This window comes from Terrapene carolina, unplaced genomic scaffold (genome assembly GCF_002925995.2).
Source record: "Terrapene carolina triunguis isolate 2854851 unplaced genomic scaffold, T_m_triunguis-2.0 Scaffold110, whole genome shotgun sequence".
Taxonomy (NCBI): domain Eukaryota; kingdom Metazoa; phylum Chordata; order Testudines; family Emydidae; genus Terrapene; species Terrapene triunguis.
The window spans coordinates 66,111-91,614 of record NW_020664461.1 but is presented as its reverse complement, the minus strand read 5'-3'; the positions used below and the strand labels follow the sequence as shown (position 1 = coordinate 91,614).

Here is a 25,504-nt window from a genome sequence, read left to right as displayed (position 1 = left end):
GCTTTGGATGGAAACGTACTGAGTTTTACATGGTTTTCACCTGAAATAAAAATGACACAGGTTCCCCCTCCCGCCCCAACTTATCCCAGCTTTGTGCACCTTTTCTTCTTGCCAAGTTTCAGTGTATAACTTAACCTGATAATAAGGAAGCTAGGAAACAGCCATGAACTGGAAGAACATTCTTGGTATACTGGGCCAGAGCCCAAGATGGTGTAAAATCAGCATAGCTCAGCTGTGAATCTAGCCCATTTAATTTATCTTCAGTTAAGGAGTTGGCCCCAGAATTATTCTATTGCACCCGTTCAGGGAATAATCATACTGCAGACTCTAATAACTTACACAGTCTTATGTTCTACTATGGCCAATGGGAATGGAACCATTTAAAAAATAACACCCTGTACAATGCATAGCGCTAGCCCCAACGTGCAGTTGATGCTGACGAAACGGAACTGCCAAAAGCACAATATGCAGCAGCTGTTTTGTAAATTTCAATACCACATCCATTTTTATTGGGAAACCAAAGCTTCCCATGAGCCTCTGATTTTGGATTAACAGTTTGTAATTTTTTTTTAAAACGGAAGTTGCTTTAGAATTGTAACAGCACCAAAAAATAAAAATAATAAAAAAAAAAAAAATCTGAAAGCACTAAAGCAGATTTTTTCCCCCTTCTTCATTTTAGGTCTTTGGTTTCCCACCCAACTCCACATATGCCTCCTTAGAAACACTGCCGCAAAGCAAATGTCATGCAAAGTCTTGTTCATCATAAGCTCTGTGAGCCAGAAAACTGATATTTTACCATCTCCTCAGTCTTCATCGAATGGAAAGGAATAAAAGGTTTAGATTCAGATGAGATCCTCTAGGGGTAATAAAAAGCATCGTTGCAACACTAAACTGGGGAACCAGGCTTTTCAAAACCATTTTTGGAAGCAATACTTGTTATAAATAAAAAAATGAACAGCCAATTCCATCCAGTTGTTTGAACTCATAGCTACAGAGCATAGCAGGTATCCTGCCCTTTAGCCTGAATTTATAGATAATTCAGGAAATGTGTCTAACACCCATGCTCCAACCACATCTGAGTCTTTAACACATCCTTTTGTCCCACATGATGTTGAGCTGGGACAGGCGGGCCTATGGAATGCTGGGACACTGGAGGACTTGGTACCCTTCAAATGGAAAACAAAGAGGTTGCCCTCCTCTGGGATAACTCAGATCACAAAGGCCAGGACTGAGTGTATGAGAGCTGGGGACAAAGCAGCTCCATCTGTGGAACAAACTTCCAGATGAGACCAGGAGAATCCAGACTCTGACCATCTTTAAGAGACACTGCAAAACCTCCCTCTTCCAAAGGGCCTTTCCACCACAGCACAGGTCACATTCAGAACAGTGACACCCTCACCTGTCCAGACACCCACCCAAAATAGGAAATAAAACCTGTATCATCAGTAAATCAACCAATCACAACATAAAATAGCTTGAAAAAAACCTACAAAATACACAAATAAAGAGAAATACCCCAAGCACAGTTTTCACCCCAACACAGGAGAAGTACCAGAGACTTCACGCTACTGCTATCAATTTTAGATGGAAGGCAGTCAGATATTACTGTGATGGGTACCAGTATATAACCCTAAGGTGGACAGCTATATTGATAGATAAGTGGCCAGTTCCAAATACTGTTTGTTTCATTTCCTTTGGTGTGTTAGCGGGCCTGTATAAACCTGTATTTTAAACCTCATCATGCCAACCTCTCTCTTTTCCTTTCCAGTTTTGATCCAATGTACCTATACCAGCTTAGCCTTCACCCCAACTCCCATATTCCCCCCTCTATGCCTGAAAAATATCATCACACATCCCAGCCCCCACTCCTTACCCCCAGAGCCCCCTCATGACTCATGGTTTGTTACATCAGCCAATCAGTGGGGGTCAACCGTCAAGTCGTGAGACAATGAGGAGGCAAAAGATGCTGGGGTAATAACAATGACTCACCTGTCCTCTATTCGAACCCACAGGTCATTGAACTGCCTTTGGCGATGGTGTTTGTGCTGCTTCTTATGCCATTTCTTCTGACGGCCAAACTCTTCCAGCTGGCTGATGCTATCTGGTAGCAGGAGGTGCGGTGGCAGGCTGTCTTCTTCATCTGACTGAAGAGGCATCGAAGAGGGAGAAGACACTGGTACATGCTCAAAAATATGGACAGCAGATGCAGCTGTTCCTGAGGACCCCCCTGAAGAAGGGTTTGTGTTCTTTGTCCTTGAGCTGCAAAACACATATAAATGTAATATGTGAATGGGTAACCATCCTAACAAAAGCGTGATAGAAAGAACTCTACCAGCCACTGTGAAGGTACATGAGGAGGTGAAGGGCTTTTCCTACAGCAGGCTGGGAATTTTTTGATGAAACGTTTTTTCCCCTCAGAAAACACCCATTTGTCAAAACAGAAACTTTTCATGGGAAAGTGTCAGTTTCGATACATTTTTCAACTTGAAGAATTTTTGGAAAGAAGTTTTGAAATCGTCTAAGCATTTTGTTTCAATATTTTAGAAAGGAAAAGATTTCTGGCTGAAAACATCTTTTTGGTTAAAAAACTTAAAGGCAATTAGAGTACAAAATTAAATTAAAAAGGTCAAAATCAAAACAAAAGATTTTTAAATGATCTAAATGAAATAGTTCAACTGACCTGAGAACTTTCCCCCCACCTCCCAGGTTTTCATTTTACAGAAAAAGTCAAGATTTTGACTTTTTATTCCTGTTTGGGACAGGAAAAAAACGGAAATAAATTTTTTTCAAGGGATGGGAAACCCTTTTTCCTCTCAGGTCTAGCTTTTACCTCTATGCAGTGGCCAGGCACAACTGTGGTACTTCCCATGCCTGATGATATAAGATACCTTTAATAATAAGCTCTTCAATCTAGCAGAAAAAGGTATAGCGTGATCCAGTGACTGGAAGTTGAAGCTAGACATAAGACCATAAGAACGGCCATACTGAGTCAGACCAAAGGTCCATCTAGCCCAGTATCCTGTCTTCCGACAGTGGCCAATGCCAGGTGCCCCAGAGGGAATGAACAGAACAGGTCATCATCCATCAAGTGATCCATCCCCGTTGCCCATTCCCAGCTTCTGGTAAACCAAGGCTAGGGACACCATTCCTGCCCATCCTGGCTAACAGCCATTGATGGACCTGTCCTCTATGAATTTATCTAGTTCTTTTTTGAACCCTAAATTCAGACTGGAAATAATATGCAAATTTTTAACAGTGAGAGTAATTAACCATTGGAACAACTTACCAAGAGCTATGATGGATTCTCCCTCACGGACAATTTTAAAATCAAGATTGGATGTTTTCCTAGAAGATATGCTCTAGGAATTATTTGGGGGAAGTTCTGTGGCCTGTGGTATTCAGGAGGTCAGACTAGATGATCACAATGGTCCCTTCTGGCCTGGGGAATCTATGAAACTTTGAATAATATGACCTAAAGAGGGGAGGGAAGCAACTGGAGTATAACTCCACCTCTTCTTGCACCTTACACACTCCCCCCATGCACTGGTCCTCCTATTGAGGTAGTGAGATTTTGCATCACCTCCTACTGTGGTCTGTGGCTTATAGGGCACAAATGAGTTCTTACTGAGGGAAATCACATTATTGTTAACAAGCGGTTACCTTTGTTGAGGTCAAGCTGTACATAGGGTGGAAAGATATTTCCCTTCTTTCTTTCTTTCTTTCTTTCTTTCTTTCTTTCACTTTTAGAAGAAAACGCATTTTGTAGCAAACAATCATTTTCTTGACTGTTACGGTAATTATATTTGAGCAGCCAAATTTGGGCTAGCAATGGGGGAACCTTATTATGTTTGAGCAAGGACTGTAAGCTGGGATGTGGAAGACCCAGGTTCAAGTATTATTAATTATTATTATCCCCATTTTATGCATACGGCATAGAGAGGTTAGGTGACTTGCCCAAGAAGTCTATCCTGGTGCCAGGATTTGAACCTAGGTCAACTGAGTCCCTTCACCACCGCCATCTGAACTACTTCCACCTCTTGCATATGTACACTTTGGCTGGAACTGCTATGAGAAATGTGGGTTGTTGTTGTGTGTGTTTTTATTTTGTGTTTTGCTAGAGTTTCAATAATTCTTATTATTGTATTATACACATATAATGTGTATGTATACACAATACAACAGCCTCTCTCTCATGGGAATGCTAAGGTACCCAAAAAAGAGGTACAAAAATAATACAAAACCAAAGGGAAACTTTTCCTAACTTAAAGAAAAGTTCACATTAGATTTGAGATTTGAGTGAAAGTTCAATTGGGGGAGATCGAATCTTCACCTACTGCAAGAGTGGTCCAAAGGGGTACAGCTAGAAAAAAGTGGCACAAAATGCATAATCAATGAGGCCTGCAAAACTATTCATATTACACTGAAGCTATGCCTTTTCTGACAGAAACAGTTAAAGCCCGGTTAAAAGTTTTGCCTCCTGAGTGAAACTAGTGAGTAACAAAAAATTCTTAACTTCACTGGTGACAATTTACAGAATGTGCTTCAAAGTGAAACCACATGTTTCATTATGGAACATTTTGTTCTAGTCCAAAAAAGATTCATATCTACTACTATTAGTAGCTAATTTGTTCTTAAATCTATTAAGACAGCACTCAGAACAGTCAAAGTCACTTTCCACTATCTCACATTGCCCCTAAAAGTTTTTCCAATGTCACTCATCTGGATCCTAACTGCTACTAGGCATTCATCGTTGCTCACAGAAGACTTATTAATAAAGGCACAGTAACTTTTTGTCATTCAACGGCAACAATAACAAGACTCTTCAAAGCTCAATAATGCTTCTACACCCAACCAAGGGGCTGCTCTCACTAAATTCTCTAGGTTTGTTTTGAATTCTAAAATTCTGATATTTCGTGTCATTTCAAGATTTCAGTGAGCCAAATTCTGACACCTTTACTCACACTGAGTAGCACTTTACTCCGTGGAGTAAAGTATTACTTAGTATAAGGGCATCAGAGCTTGTCCCAATGAGATTCTGCTGCATGACTCATGTTGAGAACATTAGTAACAATATTTTGCACTTCTGTGGGGTCTTTCATTGAAGAATCTCAAAGCTCTTCAAAAACATTTATTAAGTTCCCCAAACTCATGGAAGGCTGTAAGAGATAGATAGGGATCCCTCTACTCATTGTTAAAGCAAAGCTACCCCCAGAAGGGTAGGAGGTAACGTGTCTAACAACATTTCAAATACGAAATGGCAGAACTACTAAATATGGTATGTAACCCACCGCTTAAACCAGCCTCTGTACTGGATGACGGGAGAACAGCTAATATAACTCCAATTTTTAAAAAAAAGATTCCAGAGGTGATCCTGGCAATTACAGGACGATAAGCCTAATTCATTATCAGGCAAACTGGTTTAAACTATAGTAAAGAACAGAATTATCAGACACATAGATGAACACAATATGTTGGGGAAGAGTCAACACAGCTTTTGTAAAGGAAAATCATGCCTCACTAATCTATAAGAATTCTTTGAGGATGTCAATAAGCATGTGGACAAGGGTGATCCAGTTGATTCAGTGTACTTGGACTTTCAGACAGCCTTCATCAAACTCCCTCGTCAAAGGCTCTTAAGCAATGTAAGCAGTCATGGGATAAGAGGGAAGTTCCTCTCATGGATCAGTAACTGGTTAAAAGATAGGAAACCAAGGGGAGGAAAAAATGGTCAGTCTTCACAATGGAGAAAGGTAAATAGTGGTATCCCCCAAGGATCTGTACTGGGACTGACCACTGCTGTTTAACATATTCATAAATGATCTGGAAAAAGGGGTGAACAGGAAGCTGACAAAGTTCACAAAAGATACAAAATTGCTCCAAAGCAGACTGAGAAGAGTTACAAAGTTGTTCCAATAAAAGATATGACCGCACCGACCTTTTCTCTCTAATGGGCTATGGATCAGTCCCTAAATCCTCAATGTGCCACTTTGAGTATTTATGCTCATCTTACTGTGATAGTAACAGGGATAAAATAATAACATACCAGTGTGTCTATATAGTCACCGAGCATAGTAAGCACAGTCATATTAAGAAAATGCCACAGAGATAGGTGTGATGCAAAGGGCTAGACAGAGAAGATGGACTCAAGCAGGGTGAAGGCAGGATGCCAAGAAGTGATGCAAATGTACCCAATGAGGTCTGAGGTTGTCAGATACAGTGGTGAGGGTACGAGCCCAAGATTAGAGAGACCTGGATTCAGTTTCCTGCTGCACCACAGACTTCCTGTGGGATCGTAGTCTCTCTTGTGCCTCAGGTCCCCATCTGTGAAATGGGGATAATAGCACTGCTCTACCTCCCAGGGCTGTTGTGAGGATGAATACATTAAACGTTGTGAGGAGCCAGGCAACTAAGCACCTAAGAGAGATAGCATATGCATATACATTAAAACTGAGCTTTGCCCCATTGCTGAGTTAAATGACATTTTTGTGGAACTTTTCTATTGATGGTTATTTCCACATCTCCCAAAATACTTCCAGTATTCTGAACAATCTGCAAAAAGGTCACCACAATAATCTCTTAATGCGAAACCTGGCCAGTACACACCAAACAAACTACCATATATGCTCATTTCTACAAGAAGAAGATTTGGAAGTGCAGCTCATGCATGGGGAAGTTCTCTGGCCTGTGTTATGCAGGAGGTCAAACTAGATGATCACAACGGTCCCTTTTCACCTTGGAATCTATGAATGGTTTCTTGAAGGTGCACTGAGACATCAGAACCCTGCATTTCTAGATTTTGTCACCTTTTCCCTTATGTCAAGAGCTCATAATGTTCTGAATTCCTAGATGATTGGAGCTAGTAGAGAGGAAACTTTGTAGGCTGAAATTCTGGAAACCCTTTTCAGAGAGTTGGATGACCTATCCCTGTTAAAATTAATGGGGCAACCAAATCCCTTTGGTAGCTTTGAAACTCTCAATTGTAATTCCTTCCATCACTGTTACACAACCCATGGGTTGTAAACTCGATATTTTGGAACATTCTTCAGCAAGAGGATAAATAAATAGTGGCGCAATTACAAAATGTTGTAACCTAAAGAGGGTCATAAACCTAACCACTCTCATTTTTAGTGTCTGGTGTATTAGGACCAGCTGAGTTGTGAGAGCTGTATATTACATTTGGTTGATATTTGTTCCATTACTTTTGTATCAGTAATCATCTCATGAAGACCCAGTAGATCAGTGTCTGCTTTGCACAGTTAGATCTGTGACATATGCCCCTTCAAATACCACTGGAAAATGGCCCCCAGGAATGACAATGCTAGAAAATAAAATACTGTGAATCTGAGGTGGAAATATATCTCTAGGAAAAATGGCCATAAACTCAATTATTTGTCATGGCTCTCACTTAGAAATGGAAATATAATCAGGAGACCATTCAAGCAAAAAAAAAAAAAAATCCCTAAAAATTGGACACAACAACAATAACAAAAAGCTAGTTCAGCAAGTTTTAATAGCATAAGAGTGAACATATTTTGAAATTGATTTAATAAATTCTAGAGATCATGTTTTTCCCCCCAAAATCTGGTTATTATGCCAAACATATTTAACCAGAAATGTAAACAAAAAATGTAGTCTAACAGAATATGAAAAATTAATCCAACCATATTATATGAACATTTGTATGCTATTTTGTCAAACCATGGTAACCCTCATGTCAATCAATGGGAGTTTTCCTGCTGATTTCAATAGGGTTTGGCCCTACATGAAGGGTTTGTACATTTCTTTATTTTCTGATTTTATAAACTATTTATTTTTAAAAAGAACTGGGCTGCATTTAGATTACAAGTGGAGTGAGTCTGCCATTAGATTCACTGACTGTTGGACTGGTTCTTTTCCTATTATTCTGGTTTCTCTCCGTTCTTAGCTTCGTTCACTAGCATTAGCGGAGCCATGTATGTAGTAGGTAACCCCACTTGTAGATTTTTTTTTCTTTCTTTCATCATTATTAACCAGGCAATTTGTCAAGGTTATTTTTAGAGATGTGGAAGATAACAAGGATAAGTTTTGATTTTCTGAGACCATGAGGTATTTTCCCTAAGAACCATCAGAAAATTCCACACCTACACACAAACGCTCCACACATGTCTCATGGGATTTCCATGAGAATCTTGTCACACCTCCAGGTTTGAAGGGCCCACCTTTCCCAAACCTGCCTCTCCCTGTGGGATGATCTGCAGGAAATTCTGAAAATTGAAACTCATGGATCTTCTTGGACCATGGATGAGTTTTCCACACCAAGAGCATAACCTGACCTTATACAATGATTCTGTAAACCAAAGCCTGAGGAATCATGAAATCAAGGTGACAGAAGGTGGAAGCCTATGATTACATTCTCTTTGAAGTTTAGCTCCTAGGATATAAGAAACATTGATTCTTCTGGGAAGAATTAGTTTTTTTAGTTCTGTAAAACTCTTGGTCCAGACAAAGACAGAGGTCCCAGTGCCACATTTTGCTCCTGGTAGCTTTACTGCTCTCAATTTTGTACAAGGGTTGATCAAAAATTGCCATGCTGATGTTTCAGGTTGAGATTAATCTGCTTCATTGCTGTGCTGCCGCAGTTCTTGTTCCTATTCTCTGGGCTCTTTGCCTTTGAGTTTTAAATCATCATCAGGCCGTACTAAACACCTAGTGCAGCTGTAGACAGAAAAGTGGGTCTGTAAAAGTAACATCCTGGCGTTCCATATATAACCTCTCTCAAGCGTTCCAGATCTAATTTGTTTGCTTTGCTTCTTTTCTAACTGCTGGTGCTACAAACTCAACCCGAGGCCTGAAAATCCAGTTAGGTTCTTTCTGCCTGCCACATTGCCACCACCGGAAAAGATTCTGCAGTTAGAAATTAGATGACAGTTGTGTTGAGGAAACATCAGGGCGGAGTAGACTACCACTCACTTTCCCAGTGTTGCTTTGGATTCCTCAGGGTTAACAGTAATAGAAACCGCAGGTGAAATCCTAGCCCTGTTAAAGACAATGGCAAAACCTCAATTGATTTCAATGGAGCCAGGATTTTTGTCCTGGTTTTGCGTGTAAGTGAGAAACTATGACTCAGAGACGCAGACAGCAAAATTCACCCCAGCCTATGTCAGTGCAATTGCAATTAATTTATGAAAGGAAGCAGGTGTGTTCAGCACTTTTACACATTGTTCTGGACATAAACACACTTTACGCTTCAACCCAACCAAAACCCAAGACCAGTTTTCCCTTATTTTACTGAAGTATTTATATTCCCTAAGATGCACAGAGAACCTTTTAAAACACAGCTTGCCAATTTGCTATATGCATCTCTTCTTTTTAGTTTGGGTGAAGGAAACTCCTGACTTGCAAAGCTGCCATATTCTCCCTAGTCCTTCCAAGTCTAGTGATTTTCCTCTCAGTTTCTTTATTTTATAGATTAACCGACGAGATGAAAGATTTCATTTCCTCAATAGAGAAGCTGTGGTAAAAGCCAGGAATGTGTGATGTGGCAGCTTCGTCTCTGTGCCATCATTCAATTGCTACGCACAGTGTGCAGCCAAATTCTAGCTAATATCATTTTATTGTATCTGGATTCTCATAAATTCCAGTTTGGGAGTGTTTGTCAAGTCAAGAATTCTTTGCTCACTTACACATGTCCTTCATCTTCTGCCCGCATGCCACAGAGGCATCGGGATTTTCCCAATTTTTCCTCCTGCTGTGCTCTGGGTTCACCATAAAGATTCTGCGATTAAAAATTAGCTGACAACTGTGTTAAAGTAGCATCAGGCCGAGTAGATGGGCACAAGGATGTCAAATCAAAACATTCTGAGATTGTTGGATTCCCGCCCTCCCCCCCGGCACTTTGGCAAAACCAACATGAACTTGTGAAATGCTCAAATTGCATTTTTTGCTGAAAAAAGTTTTGGTCATAAAATTTCCCCCCGCTGCTAGTTGTGGTGTAAATGAGAATAAGGCCTACACAGTATTTAGTGATTTCTTAGGACTTCTGTGCTCCTAGGCCTGAATTCTCACGTAAGGCCCCTGTACACTGCTCTGGAAGTTGTTATTGAAATACACACCCCTCTTAAGGCCCTCTTACACTGCCAGAGCTGCATACTCCGTGAGTGACTCCGGGGCTGGAGCACCCATGGAAAAAAAATAGTGGGTGCTCAGCACCCACCAGCCACCCACCGATCAGCTGCTTGGCAGGCCCAGCCAATCAGCTGTTCAGCGAGCTCCACCTATCAGCTGTTTGGTGGCAGGCAGGAGGTGCTGGGGGGAAAGGGCGGGGCATGAGCAGGAAGAGGTGGAGCAAGGGTGGGGCCCTGGGGGAAGAGGTGGAGAGGGGGGTCTTGGGTCAGAGTGAGGGTGGAGCACCCACCCTGAAAAAGGAAGGTCGGCGCCCGTGCAGGGCTGTGGCCTTAGTGCAAATGAAGATCTGGCTCCTAGGACAATTTTGAAGTGTAGTGGAGACTGTACATGTCAGATACTACTGCCTCAGGATATCAGCTCTGTGTGATGTGTGATGGAGGTGTTGGAGCCACATGGTCGTCCTGCTTTTCCAATGTCCTGCTACCACCCCCGAAACCTTGCTGAGAACAAGAGGCCATACCAGAGCATGCAAAGGGGGTGCGGAACCCCATCTCAGGCTCTCCAAATCCTACCCCCAGCATCCAGGCAGGACAAGCACACCACTTCGATTGTTACAGATGTCCTGGAGTTTTCCACCTGCGACACTTTGACAGAAAACACAAGTTTCCACAACATCAAGATTTTCTGCCGGAAAATTTCAACTTTGCCAAATTGTTTTGATTTTCTGTGGGGGAAACCAAAATGAAATATTTCTCCAATTTGACCTGAATTGAAATATTTTGGTTTCTTGAACTGACCTGAAATGTTTGGTTTCAAGTCAGTTCAACATTAAACTGCATCTCCCTGTAGTGTCGTATTGCCTCATGGGAGTTGTAGTTCAAAGGTCTCATGCCCCCATTCTCTTCTATGGGCTGGGCTCCCTGGCTAGAGAACATTGACGATGCAAGGAAGTCTCTCTGAGTGGTGTGATGGATCATGGTAGCTACATGACTGCATGTGCATCATGGGAGATATAATCTGGCCAGGGAGCCCAGTCCATAGTGGGAGTTTGGCAGCATCAGAGCCAAACTACAGCTCCCATAAGGCAACGCACCACCATAGGGGGAAACAGTTCAAAGTTGAGCTGACAAACTGAAATATTTCATAATTTCTGAAATTTTTTCAGAACATTTTATTTCATGAACAATGCTGATATTCCAGGTTTTTGTCCTGATTTGATACACAAACAAATGCTGAAATATGAGAATTTTCCATGAGATGGAAATCTATTTCACTCAGAGCTCTCTATGAACATGGAGGATTGGAGAACGTTGTTGTTTAAAGTCGAAGATTCTAGTTTTACATTTTATTAAACAAGAACATTCCTCTCAAACTTTATTCTACCCATTTTGCTCTGTTATGGCTTGAAAAAAATTAGTAGCAACAGAGAATATACAACTTCTTTCCTTTTAACATGAGTTTTTAATACTCACATGTATTACTTTAATAAAGAAGAATGGTGAATTTATTGTCGGGCTATGCAATCACTACTTCCTCTCCCTATGAGCTCTCAGAGCACTAACTTTCAGTGTTGGTGTGGATGATGTCATATTAGATAGCAGAATTTTTCTGATGCTGGACAATACCATTCATGGCACATAGATCTCTGTGTTTTACAAGTCATATAACTCACACTCATAATGGCCCGATCTGCCAAAGTGAGGTCCCCCAGATCCAAAGTTAAAGTTTTGGATTGCGAGTTTGGTTCTGTTCCATCGCTAATTTCACGGCATTTTGATAGTAGGTTAGGCATTTCTGAGGAACTAGAAATGGTGACCAAAGTGCCATTATTTTGTTTTAATGATTATGGTCTTGAAACTTAGAGTACTGAGAGCAGGACAAATATTCAACTAACCCTTTTCTCTCCCTAAGTGCTAAGGACAATCTAAAAATACTAAGCAAGATTCTCCTCTCTTTCGCTCCGATTTTATACTAATATAACTCTACTGACTTCCCTGCACTGTGCACTGTTCTGCAAGTATGTAGGCATAGCCAGGCTACCTTTGGAAAGTTAGTGGTATGTAAGGCAGGTTTGGGACTCAGATGTCTGCCTTTTCCACCATTGCATGCTGAGCAGAGGAAGCCCAAACTACCACTGTGCGTGTTAGTGGACCCACGACCATCTCTAGGTCTGTTGCCCAGTTTCCTCATTTGTGAGATGTTTGCTTTAATACTCTTGAGAGAGAAACATCTGCATGAGCATAAATTTACCTTCCCATCTGAAAAAGAAACTCCAGATTTGGGCCCTGATTTGGCAAGGTACTTCTGAAGCATGTGACTAATTTGAAGCACATGAGTAATCCCATTGACTTTATGTTTAGGTTGAGGGCAGATAATTCCACATCTGCGTACAGTGGCCAGATGTTTCTGGCACTTGCCACTGTTGGAGACAAGACACTAGATCAGTGATACTCCGATTGAGGTTGATGAGCCACAAGCGACTCTTTAATGTGTCTCCTGCGGCTCTTTGCAGCACATGATATTAAAACGCTGTCGATTTAATTATTAACCAGTCTAAGCTATTAACCAGTCAGTACTATATTATTAACCAATTGTAATAACACTTGGTCAGTCATTTTGCTGTGAGAATAATATATACCTAAATATTTCCCCTGTCATACTGTTTAAATCACACTCCTGAGGCTCTTTTGGGTAATGTTGATCGCTAATTTGGCTCCTGAATCACTGAGGTCTGAATATGGCTGCACTAGATGGATCACAGATCTGATCCAATGTCGCAATTTCTGTGTTAAGTACCTTGCTGAAGTACCAGGTCTTTAAACTCATGGGATGAAAGATGAGCAGCTTTCAACTCTGGAAGAAGAGAGACAGGGACCACTAAGATTATGTAGCAGGCAGCAGGGTGGAATCAGATACCTGTCAGAAGATCCTGACATCTGAGTTATGCTAAATCCACTTTTCCAGCCCATAGGGGAAAAGACTTCCACAGTGAAACATCCTATCTGCTGAGCTAAAATTAGGGATTAAGTGAATCCCTCCAGAAATGTTGCTGAAGCCCATCTACATCTTTTTATCGCTGGACCTGAGAGACTCAGAAAAGAACAAGACAGTTATCAAAAATCCTAGACAAGTGTAAGAAGATGACACTTTAAACTGTCTGCAGGCAACTCTACTTTAGAACTCATTCTTGAAACATGGGATCACGGTGCGCTGCCTAGCAGTACATTGTCTAAGCCAGCGGCTGTCAAACTTCATTCGTTCACCCATCACCATCTTAAAAAATTGTTGCGAGGTGAATGGATGGAACTTCAAGCTCATGTACCAACAGTGGTGCATGTACCACAGTTTTGGAACCCCTGATATAAACTCCCTTTTCCTTAAGGTCCAAGGCTATTTTATCAAACCTAAAGCTTACTGACTTTAAATACTATATCCATCACAGGCTCCCTTTCTGTGTTAACACAAACTCGCTAAATTGCACAGTGCAGTCACACAACACACAAACATCTTTCTGAATGAAAAAAATCCATTCTTCATTAAAATTCCTGGAAGAGAAAGCAGATTCATGTCTGCCAAGTCCTTGAGAAAAAAAATACCGGCTTTATTCTCCTCTTTAATTAGAAATACAAATCTACCTGAATAGAGCTTAATACACAAATTGAGTGGCTGGCAAACATTTTAGGTCATGGTCAGTGCTATCGGCAATGGAAGACTAATTTTTAATTATTGTGATTAAATCAGATTTGATAACCTTGCTGTGAAGCAGAGGCTCCCAAACTGGGGGGGTCGCCATCCCAAATGGGGTCGTACCATGAGCAGATGGGGTTGAGGCAATCCCTTGTGTATGGAGGATGCCATTTTGCTCTCACAGTGTGACCTCGCATGTACTGTGCCTGTGAGGTCACAATGCATGGAGGATGCCATTTTGCTCTACAAAATGGCATCTTCCGCAGAGCATGACCTCGCATGCACTGTACATATAAGGTCACACTGTGGAGAGGATGCCATTTTGTAGAGCAAAATGGCGCCCTCCATGCAGCATGACGTTGCACACACAGTGCGGGTGAGGTCACGCTGTGCAGAGGATGCGATTTTGCTCTTTGCTGTCTGGGGTCCTGGCAGGAAATACTTCATTAAAATTGGGTAGTGCCAGCAAAAAAATTGGGAACCCCTTCTGTAAAGTTATGTGGTGTCCCCATGTGCCCCTTTGCAACCTGGTGTGGTCCTCCATTAATTTCCCACCATTGGGATAGTAATGGGTTTGCTTTAACAGCCCGGGACAAGGAGGAGCCAACTCACACTAACAAAATAGCATGTCCCCTTCTAACAAGGTTTCAGGACAGAAGCAATTACAATACGCAGTTAATTGGGATCCTGGTGCAGAATTCCCAGACTTCAGCTCCACAAAACAAAGTCTCAAAATCAGGTTACGCTGGTCTCCTGGAGCCTGAGAGAAAAAACACCACCCTCTGCAGCCTTCACAGCTTCTATGCCCCTCTCCTCCTACTCAGCTACCTGTTTCTGTTTAAATAGTCCAGTGCCACTGCAGGGAAGGTCTTCCTTGATTACCCCCAGGCTGCCAGCCACAGCCTGGCCCTTAAAGGGGTAGTATGCTGCTTCACGCTTGCTTACAACATACACCATTAAACGAGCTCAGGTAACACGGCCCTGATCTTGCTTCCATTGATGTCAATGGCAAAGCTCCATATTGACCATGATTGGTACAGGATAGTACCCTATGATGGTGCTTTTGACTGAGGGCCTGATGCTGTAAGTTCCTAAGGTGCCTTTCAGGAGCTCTCTCAACTCCCAATGACTTCAGTGACCTGACTGGGAGTTGAGAGTGCTCAGCACCTTGCCAGAGGAACTCAGAGCCTAAAAGGATCAATCCCTTACACATGCTGTTTGGCTTTTCACCAGAAGCAGGTCAGACACATTCAAGAAGTGGGTACGTTGGAGACACCTGAGGTGCTGGCTAACACCAGTGCCCGTGGCTTAGTGTCATACCATATATCAGCAACTCACAGGGCTCTGCTTCACTTATTTGCAAGCAAAAAATGCTTTTCCTTGTCACTGGCACTGATCCTCTTCTCACTCCCACCAGTTTTATATCCACATAACTCCTGCCAAGGGGAACCAAGAACAGCTCAGAGCCAGGTGAAGGGAGGCGGTGCAAAGGTGGCTCTAAGCCAATCCCCTGATTCTAGGACCGGTTGAGCATCAGGCTGACCACCACAGAGCTGCTGTAACTTGCACTGGCCAGCAACAGCAGCCAGGGATCACTTGAGGTTTTTCGCCTTCCTCTGCAGCGTGGGGCACGGGTCACTTGCTGGAGGATTCTCTGCACCTTGAGGTCTTTAAACCACGATTTGAGGACTTCAGTAACTCAGGCATAGGTTAGGGGTTTGATACAGGAGTGGGTGGGTGAGATTCTGTGGCCTGCGTTGTGCAGGAGGTCAGACTAGATGATCATAATGGTCCCTTCTGACCTTAAAGTCTATGAGTCTATGAGTCCCATCCTATTTCCCCTGCTCACACCCTCAGCTTCAGAGTGCTGGGTGGAGGAGGACGGTTGGAGCCACTATGGTGGCTGCGTTATGAGATAATATTCTTGTACTGGGTGGGTTTGCCATGGCTGGCCATGGGAGAGCTTTGTGTTGGTAAAGCAATGCAATGCTGCCAAGATTCAGGGGAGTATCAGGAGCATTCACTGATGCCACTCTGGATTAGGGTGACCAGATGTCCTGTTTTATAGGGACAGTCCCGATATTTGGAGCTTTTTCTTATATCGGTGCCTATTACCCCCTACCCCGTCCCAATTTTTCATACTTGCTATCTGACAGGTTTCAATGGTAGCTGTGTTAGTCTGTATCAGCAAAACCAAACAAACAAAAAACGAGGAGTCCTTGTGGCACTTTAGAGACTAACAAATTTATTTGGGATAAGCTGAAGTGGGTTCTAGCCCCCGAAAGCTTAGGCCCAAATAAATTTGTTAGTCTCTAAGGTGCCACAAGGGCTCCTCATTTTTTTTTACTTGCTATCTGGTCATCCTACTCTGGGTTCACACCAGCACCATCCAGGGACCTGTGTGCACTCTGAAGCTTGCACTCGCTGAGGAAAAAAATGTAATCAGACAGGAGATGAGAGGGGACGGTGGAATCTTCACCAAAGCTGTTTGACGAGAACGAAAGATACCCGGCTCGTGACGTGTTTTTGAACAAAAACAACATCTCATTATCTCTGCTCGGAGAGGCAAGCATTCGAGTTCAGCTTTCTTCCTGTGAGGAAAACCCCCATACCGCAATAAACGAAACATCGGGCAAATGAAAACCACTTGTGGTGTCATTCCCTGGAGCCGATGATGTCAGTTTGGAAGCATCCTCCTTGTAGTGCATGTATTTTTCAGCAGATGTTTGTTTGGTTGAAAATGCTTTATCCAAGTGCCAGTTATCTGAGCAGGTGTCTTGGCATCTCGTGCATGGCACCACTTAGCTGCTGAAAAGCCGCGTAACGTCACTCCCAACAAGTCTAACGAACTCCATGGTCTAGCACTGAAAGTATGACTGGCACTTGGCTTAGTTTCTAGCAGTCACGCTGCTGAGCTATCGGACTGTAGTACAATGCCAGGACAGTTTGGAAGCCTCCTAGCTCAGATTTCTCTTCCAACAGTGCACGGCCTTGCCTCTGCTAATCTGTTTACGTAACACCGAAAACAACGTTTGTTTGGTGATGAAGGGCTTTTCATGTGAAATTTTCTCTCTGATTTCCAGTCAGACCTCTATATTTCACAGGGTTTTCTTAAAGTAAATTGTAGCAATAAACTGGCATCACTGTCCCTGTTGGACAGAATTAACTCCGTGTCCCAGGCCCTATACTGTTACCCGATGAGGGAGATTCTCTTGTAGCTCAAGTGATAGTAGCATGGAGGATCTGAATTCAATGTTTACCACTGTAACCCACTGTTCAATGTTGGCTACGCTTTCTTAATCCATGCAGGATATGATTCAGCAACATCTGTCAGCTTGGGGACTTAGGTCCAGATTTTTAAAGGCATTTAAAGGCAATTCCACAGTGCTTGTGGAAGTGTGCTTCGTATAACAACTGCCATCTTCATAGGCAGCTGGTATGTTTGACAGGCAACGCTGAGAACTCAAACAAGAGAGCAGCCAGAAATCTCCGACCTTTGCTAGAAGGGCTTCCTTATATGAATCATGGAAACTAACTTAAGAGTCTTGTTTTTGAAAAACTTGCCCTTACTGGATTTCTTTCCACACAACTTAACTTCCACACCCAGGAGATCTTCAAGATACTTAGAGATTTAAGAGCCCAAGTCTCACTGAAAGGCAATGGGACTTGTGCTCTTAAATCTTTTAGGTGCTTTTGAAAATTCTCCTCCAGAAAAAGCTTTTGCAAACCTGTAAATGAATCCACTCTCCACTAGGTGTCCCCTTGAGGCCAGGCATGGCATAGCACAGGGGTCGGCAACCTTTCAGAAGCGGTGTGCCGAGTCTTCATTTATTCACTCTGATTTAATGTTTCACGTGCCAGTCATACATTTGAACGTTTTTAGAAGGTCACTTTCTATAAGTCTATAATATAGAACTAAACTATGGATGTATGTAAAGTAAATAAGGTTTTTGAAATGTTTAAGAAGCTTCATTGAAAATTAAATTAAAATGCAGAGCCCCCCGGACCGGTGGCCAGGACCCGGGCAGTGTGAGTGCCACTGAAAATCAGCTCGCGTGCCGCCTTCGGCACACGTGCCATAGGTTGCCTACCCCTGGCATAGCAGATGGCTTGCTTCCCTGCCAATGGTTGCTCTGGTTTCTCTTTCAGTGACTCGGCCCTCTGGCCAGGTTACCATTTTAAGTCCACCCCTTCTTGGGTCACAGCTGTCCAAATTGAAAGTCCCCAAATGACCCTAATGCAGACAAAATCCTTCCACCACCTCTGGGGCTATTCCCTCAGCCTGGGGGCCCCCTGGTGGGCTTGATAAGCTTTGCAGTGGGCTTGTATACCCCCTTCCTTGGGGCCAGTGGGGGAACGGAACCCAGTCCCACTCTGGGTTCTGGCCCAGGGCCCTGAACTGAACAGTTAGCTCTACTCCTTTAGCTGTCTTGCAGTTTTCCCTTCCGGCCCAGCCTCTTAGGTTCCCCTCTGGGTCTCTCTCTGTCTCTTCCTTGCTTAATCAGGGTCTCTCCTAGAACTTTCCCCTACCTCCTCTGAGCGTCCTCCCTGGCACTTACTCCAGCTGGGCATTGTCACCACTTAAGCCCGGCCTTCCCTCTTTCTACAGCAGCCACCTTCTGCTCTTTATGGGACATTAGACTCATAGGCTTTAAGGCCAGAAGGGACCATCGTGATCATCTAGTCCAGAGGTGGGCAAACTACAGCCCACGGGCCCCATCCGGCCCATGGGACCCTCCTGCCCAGCCCCTGAGCTCCTGGCCCGGGAGGCTAGCCCCCAGCTCCCCCCTGCTATTCCCCCTGCCCCGCAGCCTCAGCTCGCCCCACCGCAGGCGCAATGCTCTGGGCGGTGGGGCTGTGAGCTCCTGGGGCAGCGCAGCTGCAGAGCCGGCCTGACCCGGTGCTCTGTGCTGCGTGGTGGCGGCGGCGGCGGCGTGGCCCGGCTGTAGCGCCGCCAGCCACCAGTGCTCCAGGCAGCGCGGTAAGGGGGCAGGGAGCAGGGGGGTTGGACAGAGGGCAGGGGAGTTTGGAGTGGTGGTCAGGGGGCGGGGGTGTGGATGGGGTCGGGGCGATCGGGGGGGGAACAGGGGACAGGGGTCCCGGGGGGGCAGTCAGGAAGGAGGGGGGGTTGGATGGGGCAGCAGGGGGCAGTCAGGGGACAGGGAGAAGGGGTGGTTGGATGGGGCAGGGGTCCCGGGGGGGGCCATCAGGAATGAGAGGAGGGGTTGGATTGGGCAGCGGGGGGCAGTCAGGGGTGAGGGTTCTGGGGGCATCAGGGGACAGGGAGTGGGGGTGTGTGGATGGGGCAGGAGTCCCTGGGGGGCTGTCAGGAATGAGAAGAGGGGTTGGATTGGGCAGCGGGGGGCAGCCAGGGGTGAGGGGTCCAGGGGCAGTCAGGGGACTGGGACGGGGGTGTGTGGATGGGGCAGGGGTCCCAGGGGGGCCATCAGGGAACGGGGGGGTTGGATGGGGCAGTAGTCCTGGAGGGGCGGCGGATAGAAGGTGGGGGCCGGGCCACGACCGCCTCCCCTAACCGGCCCTCCATACGATTTCCAAAACCTGATGCGGCCCTCAGGCCAAAAAGTTTGCCTGCCCCGATCTAGTCTGACCTCCTGCACATCGCAGGCCACAGAACTTTACCCATCCACTCCTGTAATAGACCCGTAACCTCTGGCTGAGTTACTGACGTCCTCAACTCATGATTTAAAGACTTCAAGTTACAAAGAATCCAGCACTTACTCTAATGTAAACCAGCAAGTGACCCGTGCCCCATGCTGCAGAGGAAGGTGAAAGCCCCCAGGGTCTCTACCAATCTGACCTGGGGAAAAATTCCTTCCCAACCCCAAGTGTGGCAATCAGGTGGACCCTGAGCATGTGGGCAAGACTCACCGGCCAGGCACCTGATTGCCTGATTCCCCCTAGGTGGGGCTCATTGTATAATCAGTTTGGCTTAGCCCATGGCTCTCAGCCCACCGGGCGAGCCACCTCAGTTACAGAACCATAGAACTATAGTTGAGAAAATTGCACTAAATAAGATTTGTGTGTCATCGAGCCTTTCCTCGGCTTTCCCAAGATCAGAAGAGCAAAGTAAACACCAGGCGATTTTCTGACCCGTCTAACTGCATTTATTCCAAACAATACATGTCCCTGGCACCTTACGCTGAATCCTTTCCTAAATATCTGGACATGTACATGCTTTGTTACATCATTGTGTCCTAGCACAGAAGTATAATCATCCCTTGATGCATGTGTAAAATTCTTATTTAACATTAACGAAAAGTTACGTGCATTGGTGGAGAGGTGTAGGTCTCACTACCCAATTTGGATGTGTAGGTGTTGGGATGGTTGTGTGTGCAAAAACCGCCTATGGAACTGTAAAGGGCTAGACTGAACACATGGCCTTATTCCTTTGATATATTTCAATGAGTGGAGTTCGACCATCAGATAAGAGGTGAGTTCCCCATCACGGGAGGTACTAGACACCCTCAACTCTCATCAGTGTTGAACTCAGGTGGGCGGAGCGGGTTAGGGCGTGGGGGTGCCCAATTGGCCGGGGCCCCTGGGCACTGGCCCCAGTAGCCCAGTGGCTAATCCGCAACTATGCTGCAAGCTTCTGCTTCACAGAAGTGTGTGACCATATCTCAAGTAGGGATGAAGCCAGTCAGTGATGCTTCTTGCCTCCAGAACTCAGCGAGAAGTACAATACTACAAAACTAAGGCAGGCCCACGTGAGCCCATCTCAGCCAGCTGGATTGTGCTTTAAATTCCAAGTGTGTAATAAAAACAGGCCCAAAGATGTGGATATAGAAAACGCTTACACTCTAGAAGGATATTTCAGTTTCACCGAATAAAGCTAACTCATTCTGAATGCTGTTGGCACACACACACACTCTAGGGTTAAATATAGCCCAGTGCCCACCCAAACCAGCATCTTCATAGAGGATAAGTGGCAGCCCAACTTAGTCCCTTGTGATTAAAATCCTGGATATAAAGAAGTATCATTTTTCCTCGGTGGAAGGGGAGACTGTTTATCTGGGAAGCATTTCACGTCAAGAGCAATAGGAAACTATTTAGATTTCCAAAACTAGGTTAGCGCATGACTTCCAAGTTGTCCGTCAGGAATACTTCAGAACATAAACATGTCTTTGCAGTGGGGTTCCATGGAAAGCAGTCAATACCCTGAATCTTTCAGCCTGGTTTGATCACTGTTCATCTTCGTTTCAAAGTACTGCACTCACTTCAAACGCAACAGGGCCCATGGCTGGGAAAATGCTCTTGGAGGACAACAGACTCCAGACTCGTATTGGCAGTTCCAAATTAAATGGAGAGGGGTTGTCTCTACAAAGGTATTTTTGTGACTGGCTTTATTTGTGCATAAATAATTCTGAAATATAAAGTTGTGGTTGAAACCGATGAGGAACGTAATCTAATTGTTAGAACAGGGCACTGCCTGCAGGACTCCTGGGCCCTATCCATAACTTTCTCACTGAGCAACTGCATGATCATAATGTTTCTGTAGTTGTATAAACTTCACGGGGGCCAATGGGGACAGAATTCAGGATTTTCTGCTCCAGAAAACAATAGCTTTCAATGAACGTTACTAGAGCTACATTCCTCAGCAGCCTGTAGAAGGTGACGAGTACACACTCACTTGAGCAGGCTTGGAATTCCATACAGCAGAGGGCAAGGCTGATCCATATGCTCTAGCCATTAACATTAACACTCAGATTTGCAAAGCCTCCTTAAGTGACTAAATATCTCAGGCTAAAAAGCCACATAGATGCTCAGTTTTCCCATCTGTAAAGTGGGGATAATACTACTTGTTTGCGTACTCTGAGGGGGTGTAGTGAGGCACTGTTAATGAATAACTGTAAAGATCTTTCAGATTCAAGGACAAAGTGCCCTAGAAGTGCCAAGAGTTACCTATTACTATTGAAACTATGAAGAATGGTTTGGAAATACAGAATGAAAACAATGAAGTCCTGGGATTGCAAATATATGCAACAATGAGGAGCCTAAATGTAGTAAGACTGTTAAGCAACTTCAGTACTTTCCAACACGCACGTCAACTGCAGGATTTCCTAATATTTTTTCTTTAATTTGGCACGGGCGAGAGAACATAGAGAGAACGTAGGCTATGGCCCTGGAGGGCAGGATGGAGGTGAGGCTATAAAACAGTTGATACATAATTATGTGTAAATATGATAGTTGGGACCTTCAAAAGGATTCAGCATGAACTTAACTCTTTTCCCACTGAAGTCAAAGGAAGTTTTACTTTTGACTCTAACGGGAGCAAAGTTGGGCCATTGCTAAGTGCTTTAGAAAATGACACCCTACAGAGATGGGGTGCTTTACAAATGATAGACAGACAGAGGAAGTCAAAGAAGCTATGACAATTTACAGCAGCTGAGGATCTGCTTTACAGTGTCCATCATACAGGCTAAGGGTCTTACTCCTGGGGGAATTATGGGCCACTGGACACATGCAGAATTCATGTCCCCCACAGATTTCTTTGCTTCCCCGCAGAAAAATGACTTTCCGACAGGGAAGCAAAGGGAAGCCACAAAAGCAGTTACCCACCCCTTCCAGCAGCATGGGCGTGTTGTTTCAGGTGCCCGGAGCAGCCAGTCGAGAGGTAAATCACTGCTGGTGTTGGGGTCAGGGGAACTGGAGATGCCTTGGCATGTGGCTCCTACCCTGCGTTGGGCTCAGCTGCTAGTCCTGGCTGGGTGGGGTGCGGGAGAGTATGTGACTTCCTCTTTCCCTGCAAGGAGTGGATGGGGGCAGGAGCAGGGCCAGGTCAGACCCACCCCCAGAAACCTCCCTCAGCTGCAGGAACCTCCACCCCCATCCCTCCCATTTCCTGACCCTATCCTCAGCTGTGGGTGGAGGGGTCTCTGAATGGGGATCTGCTACCCTGTCCGCCCAACCCCTGTGCATCCGGACCCCCCCATACTCAGACCCCTCTGCCGAGCCTCACCCCACCACACCAAGCCCCCCACATCCGAACCCCCACCCTGCCAAGCCTCATTCCCCACACTCAGAACCCCCCAATCCTGAGCTCCCCACACCTAAACCCCCACCTCACCGAGCCTCACCCCCTGCATCCAGACCCCCCACACCCAAACCCCCCACCAAGCCTCACCCCCCTGAATATGGACCCTCACCCCTACATGCAGACCACCTCCTACTGAGCCTCCTGGGCTCAAACCCCCACCCCGCCGAGCCCTATGGCCCCTTCACCTTGACCACCCCAATGGATCCCCTGCACCTGGACCACCACCCCACTGAGTCCCAACCAATTGCACCCGTACTCCCACCCCAAGCCACACTCCTGCAGCACCCAGACCCCTCCGCTAAACCTGCCCACCCAGACCCTCCCTGCTGAGCCTCAACCACCTTTACCCTGGACTCCCCTGCAAAATCCCATTTCCCCTGCACCTGGAACCCTCCCAATGAACCCCTGTACATCCAGATCCCCCCCGCACCCAAAAGCCCCACTGAGCTGCCCGCACCTAGATTGCCCCACACAGAACGCTCTCACCCTACGTCTGGATCCCCCCACACTTGGATCCTGCAGGGCTGAGCCTGCCTGCACACACCTGCTGCTCCTGGTGTGGAGGGGCAGGGCACCAGAGTGTTTCTGGGGCCGGCCCAGCCCTTGCACTGTGTAAGGGTCAGGCAGCCTCACTGCCGAACCCATGTCCTGGGGGAGTACAAACTTCAGGGTGATCTCCCACCTCTGTGCAGCCAGTGGCCTGTGCTTCCCTCTCCCATGCTGGAGCCTCCACATTTACTTATTGACAAATACAATTTGCAGAATTTTACAGAATTTTAAAATATTGTGCACAGAATTTTTATTTCTTTTGGTGCAGAATTTTTAACTTTTTGGTGCAGAACTCCCTCAGGAGTAGCCGGGTCTATCTCCCCCAAGTAGAACAACTGAAGTCAGTGGGATTACGAACAGTGAGGATTCCAGGACAAGGCCTAAGCAGAACAAGTCAGTTTCCATCAGGATTTCCTGACCTGTTGTCCTGTTCCTTCACTGAAGATGGGGACGTGCCAATCCTAAAGTTGGATTTTTGGATCGGAACACTGCACTGGAAAATCTCTCTCCTTGAAAGAACCTCTCCATATTGGATCCATCAATGGCTGTTAGTCATGTGTTTCCCAGACGTATCTACCTGATTGCTTTTGCCAACTTTTTTCTTATAGACATCCTCATTCCTCATTCTCCCTGCAACGTAGCACATCAGGGAGTGCAAGGGGAAAAAGTCAGTGTCTTTCAGAATGGATTCATGCTAATTAAGTTTGCAGGGGGAAAGAAAAGAGTTGAACTTGTGCTCTCTGTAGTTCAAGAAGCATGAAGTATTGCCATGTGCATCGATACACAGGAGGCTGCCCCGACACACACAGAAAGTGGAGGAGTTGCTTTGCTGGGAAGTTCTGACTAAGCTAAAATGATGTCAAACACAGGAATTTAATCTCCAGGAAATGGAAAACAGATTGGTGTGATCCTCACTTGTAAGTAGCATGAACTGTAGTGAAGGGTGAACCACAAAGATTAGTTTGGCTCACAGAGGGATGAACAAGTCTGGATGCTTCTCTAACAGATCAGAAGTGGAGCTGGGTAATCTATTTGCAGCACACCATTTAATGGATGAATTTTCTCTTTTCAGATGATCAGGAACGGACTTTGATTGTTAATCAAAATCATTCAATGGGTATTGTATGCAAACGTATTGTAAATTACTTGCTAACTGGTTCTTCAAGTAGTTGCTATTCATCATTTGTTAGTTCTGCTACAGGCAAGTTTGAGGAGTGCTTACTTGTACCGGTGAGCACTTACTCCCATAAGTAGTTCCACTGAAATGAATGTACTCAACAACATAAGTACTCCACAATCTAGCCCTGTGAGACTGGCCACCTAAATCACATGGTTTTGTTTCTGGATGACTTCCCAATCACCTGGGACTTTCAAGATGGCCATGTGAACACCTCAGCACTACTACAGGTATGAAAATGTGTTTGTAAGTGTATTTATGTGTGGAACCATGAATATTCTCAGCACTTTCCTTTTCAGCAACCATTCTTGTGAACCGAATTTTACTTGCAGAAATGTTGGCCAGAAGGATAATATGGAGAAAAGACCTTGAAACGTATTTCTCCCACCTTGTTTATAGGAAATCATCCATATTAAATACTTGCTTCTACATATCATGCAGAATTACCTGCAGTTCTGCTGACAACCAAGCGAGTAGTTCTAATGATTACAACACATCCCACAAACTCCACTGTTAAAAAAGACGGCTCTGGAAGTAGAAAAGCTATCAGGTCAAATGTGTGAGGCCTCTTTGCATGACAGTGTGATAACAAAGGTAGGGAAAGTTGACACTGGATAGACTGGGTGACTGCAGACATACTGCAGACATACCTAGATAAATGGACAGTCCTTCAAACCACATGATGCCACTTTATACCGTTGTACCACTTGAGCTGGTACAAAGTGTAGCAGCACTTTAGTCCAGATTGATATCACCGGGAAATGAATCAGTCCAAAGGACAAGTGCAACATGATCACTGACAGGGCAACCTTCTTTGTAATGGGCCAAATTCTCTGCTGGTATAAACGGGCACAGATACATCGTCTGAATTTGGTCCAGTATCTCCAGGGCTAGAGGGTCATTCTGTCTCCTTTCTGATTCATTCTGTA

General features: G+C 44.9%; 1 protein-coding gene across 1 annotated transcript in view; it reads right to left on the bottom strand.

Moving 5' to 3' along the window:
- Window positions 1-25,504, bottom strand: part of TRABD2B (TraB domain containing 2B) — a 67,643-nt gene that overhangs the window by 25,996 nt on the left and 16,143 nt on the right. The window contains exon 3 of the mRNA XM_029911612.1: window positions 1,990-2,259. Coding sequence (XP_029767472.1) covers window positions 1,990-2,259 — 270 coding nt within the window. The remainder of the gene's footprint in view (window positions 1-1,989; window positions 2,260-25,504) is intronic.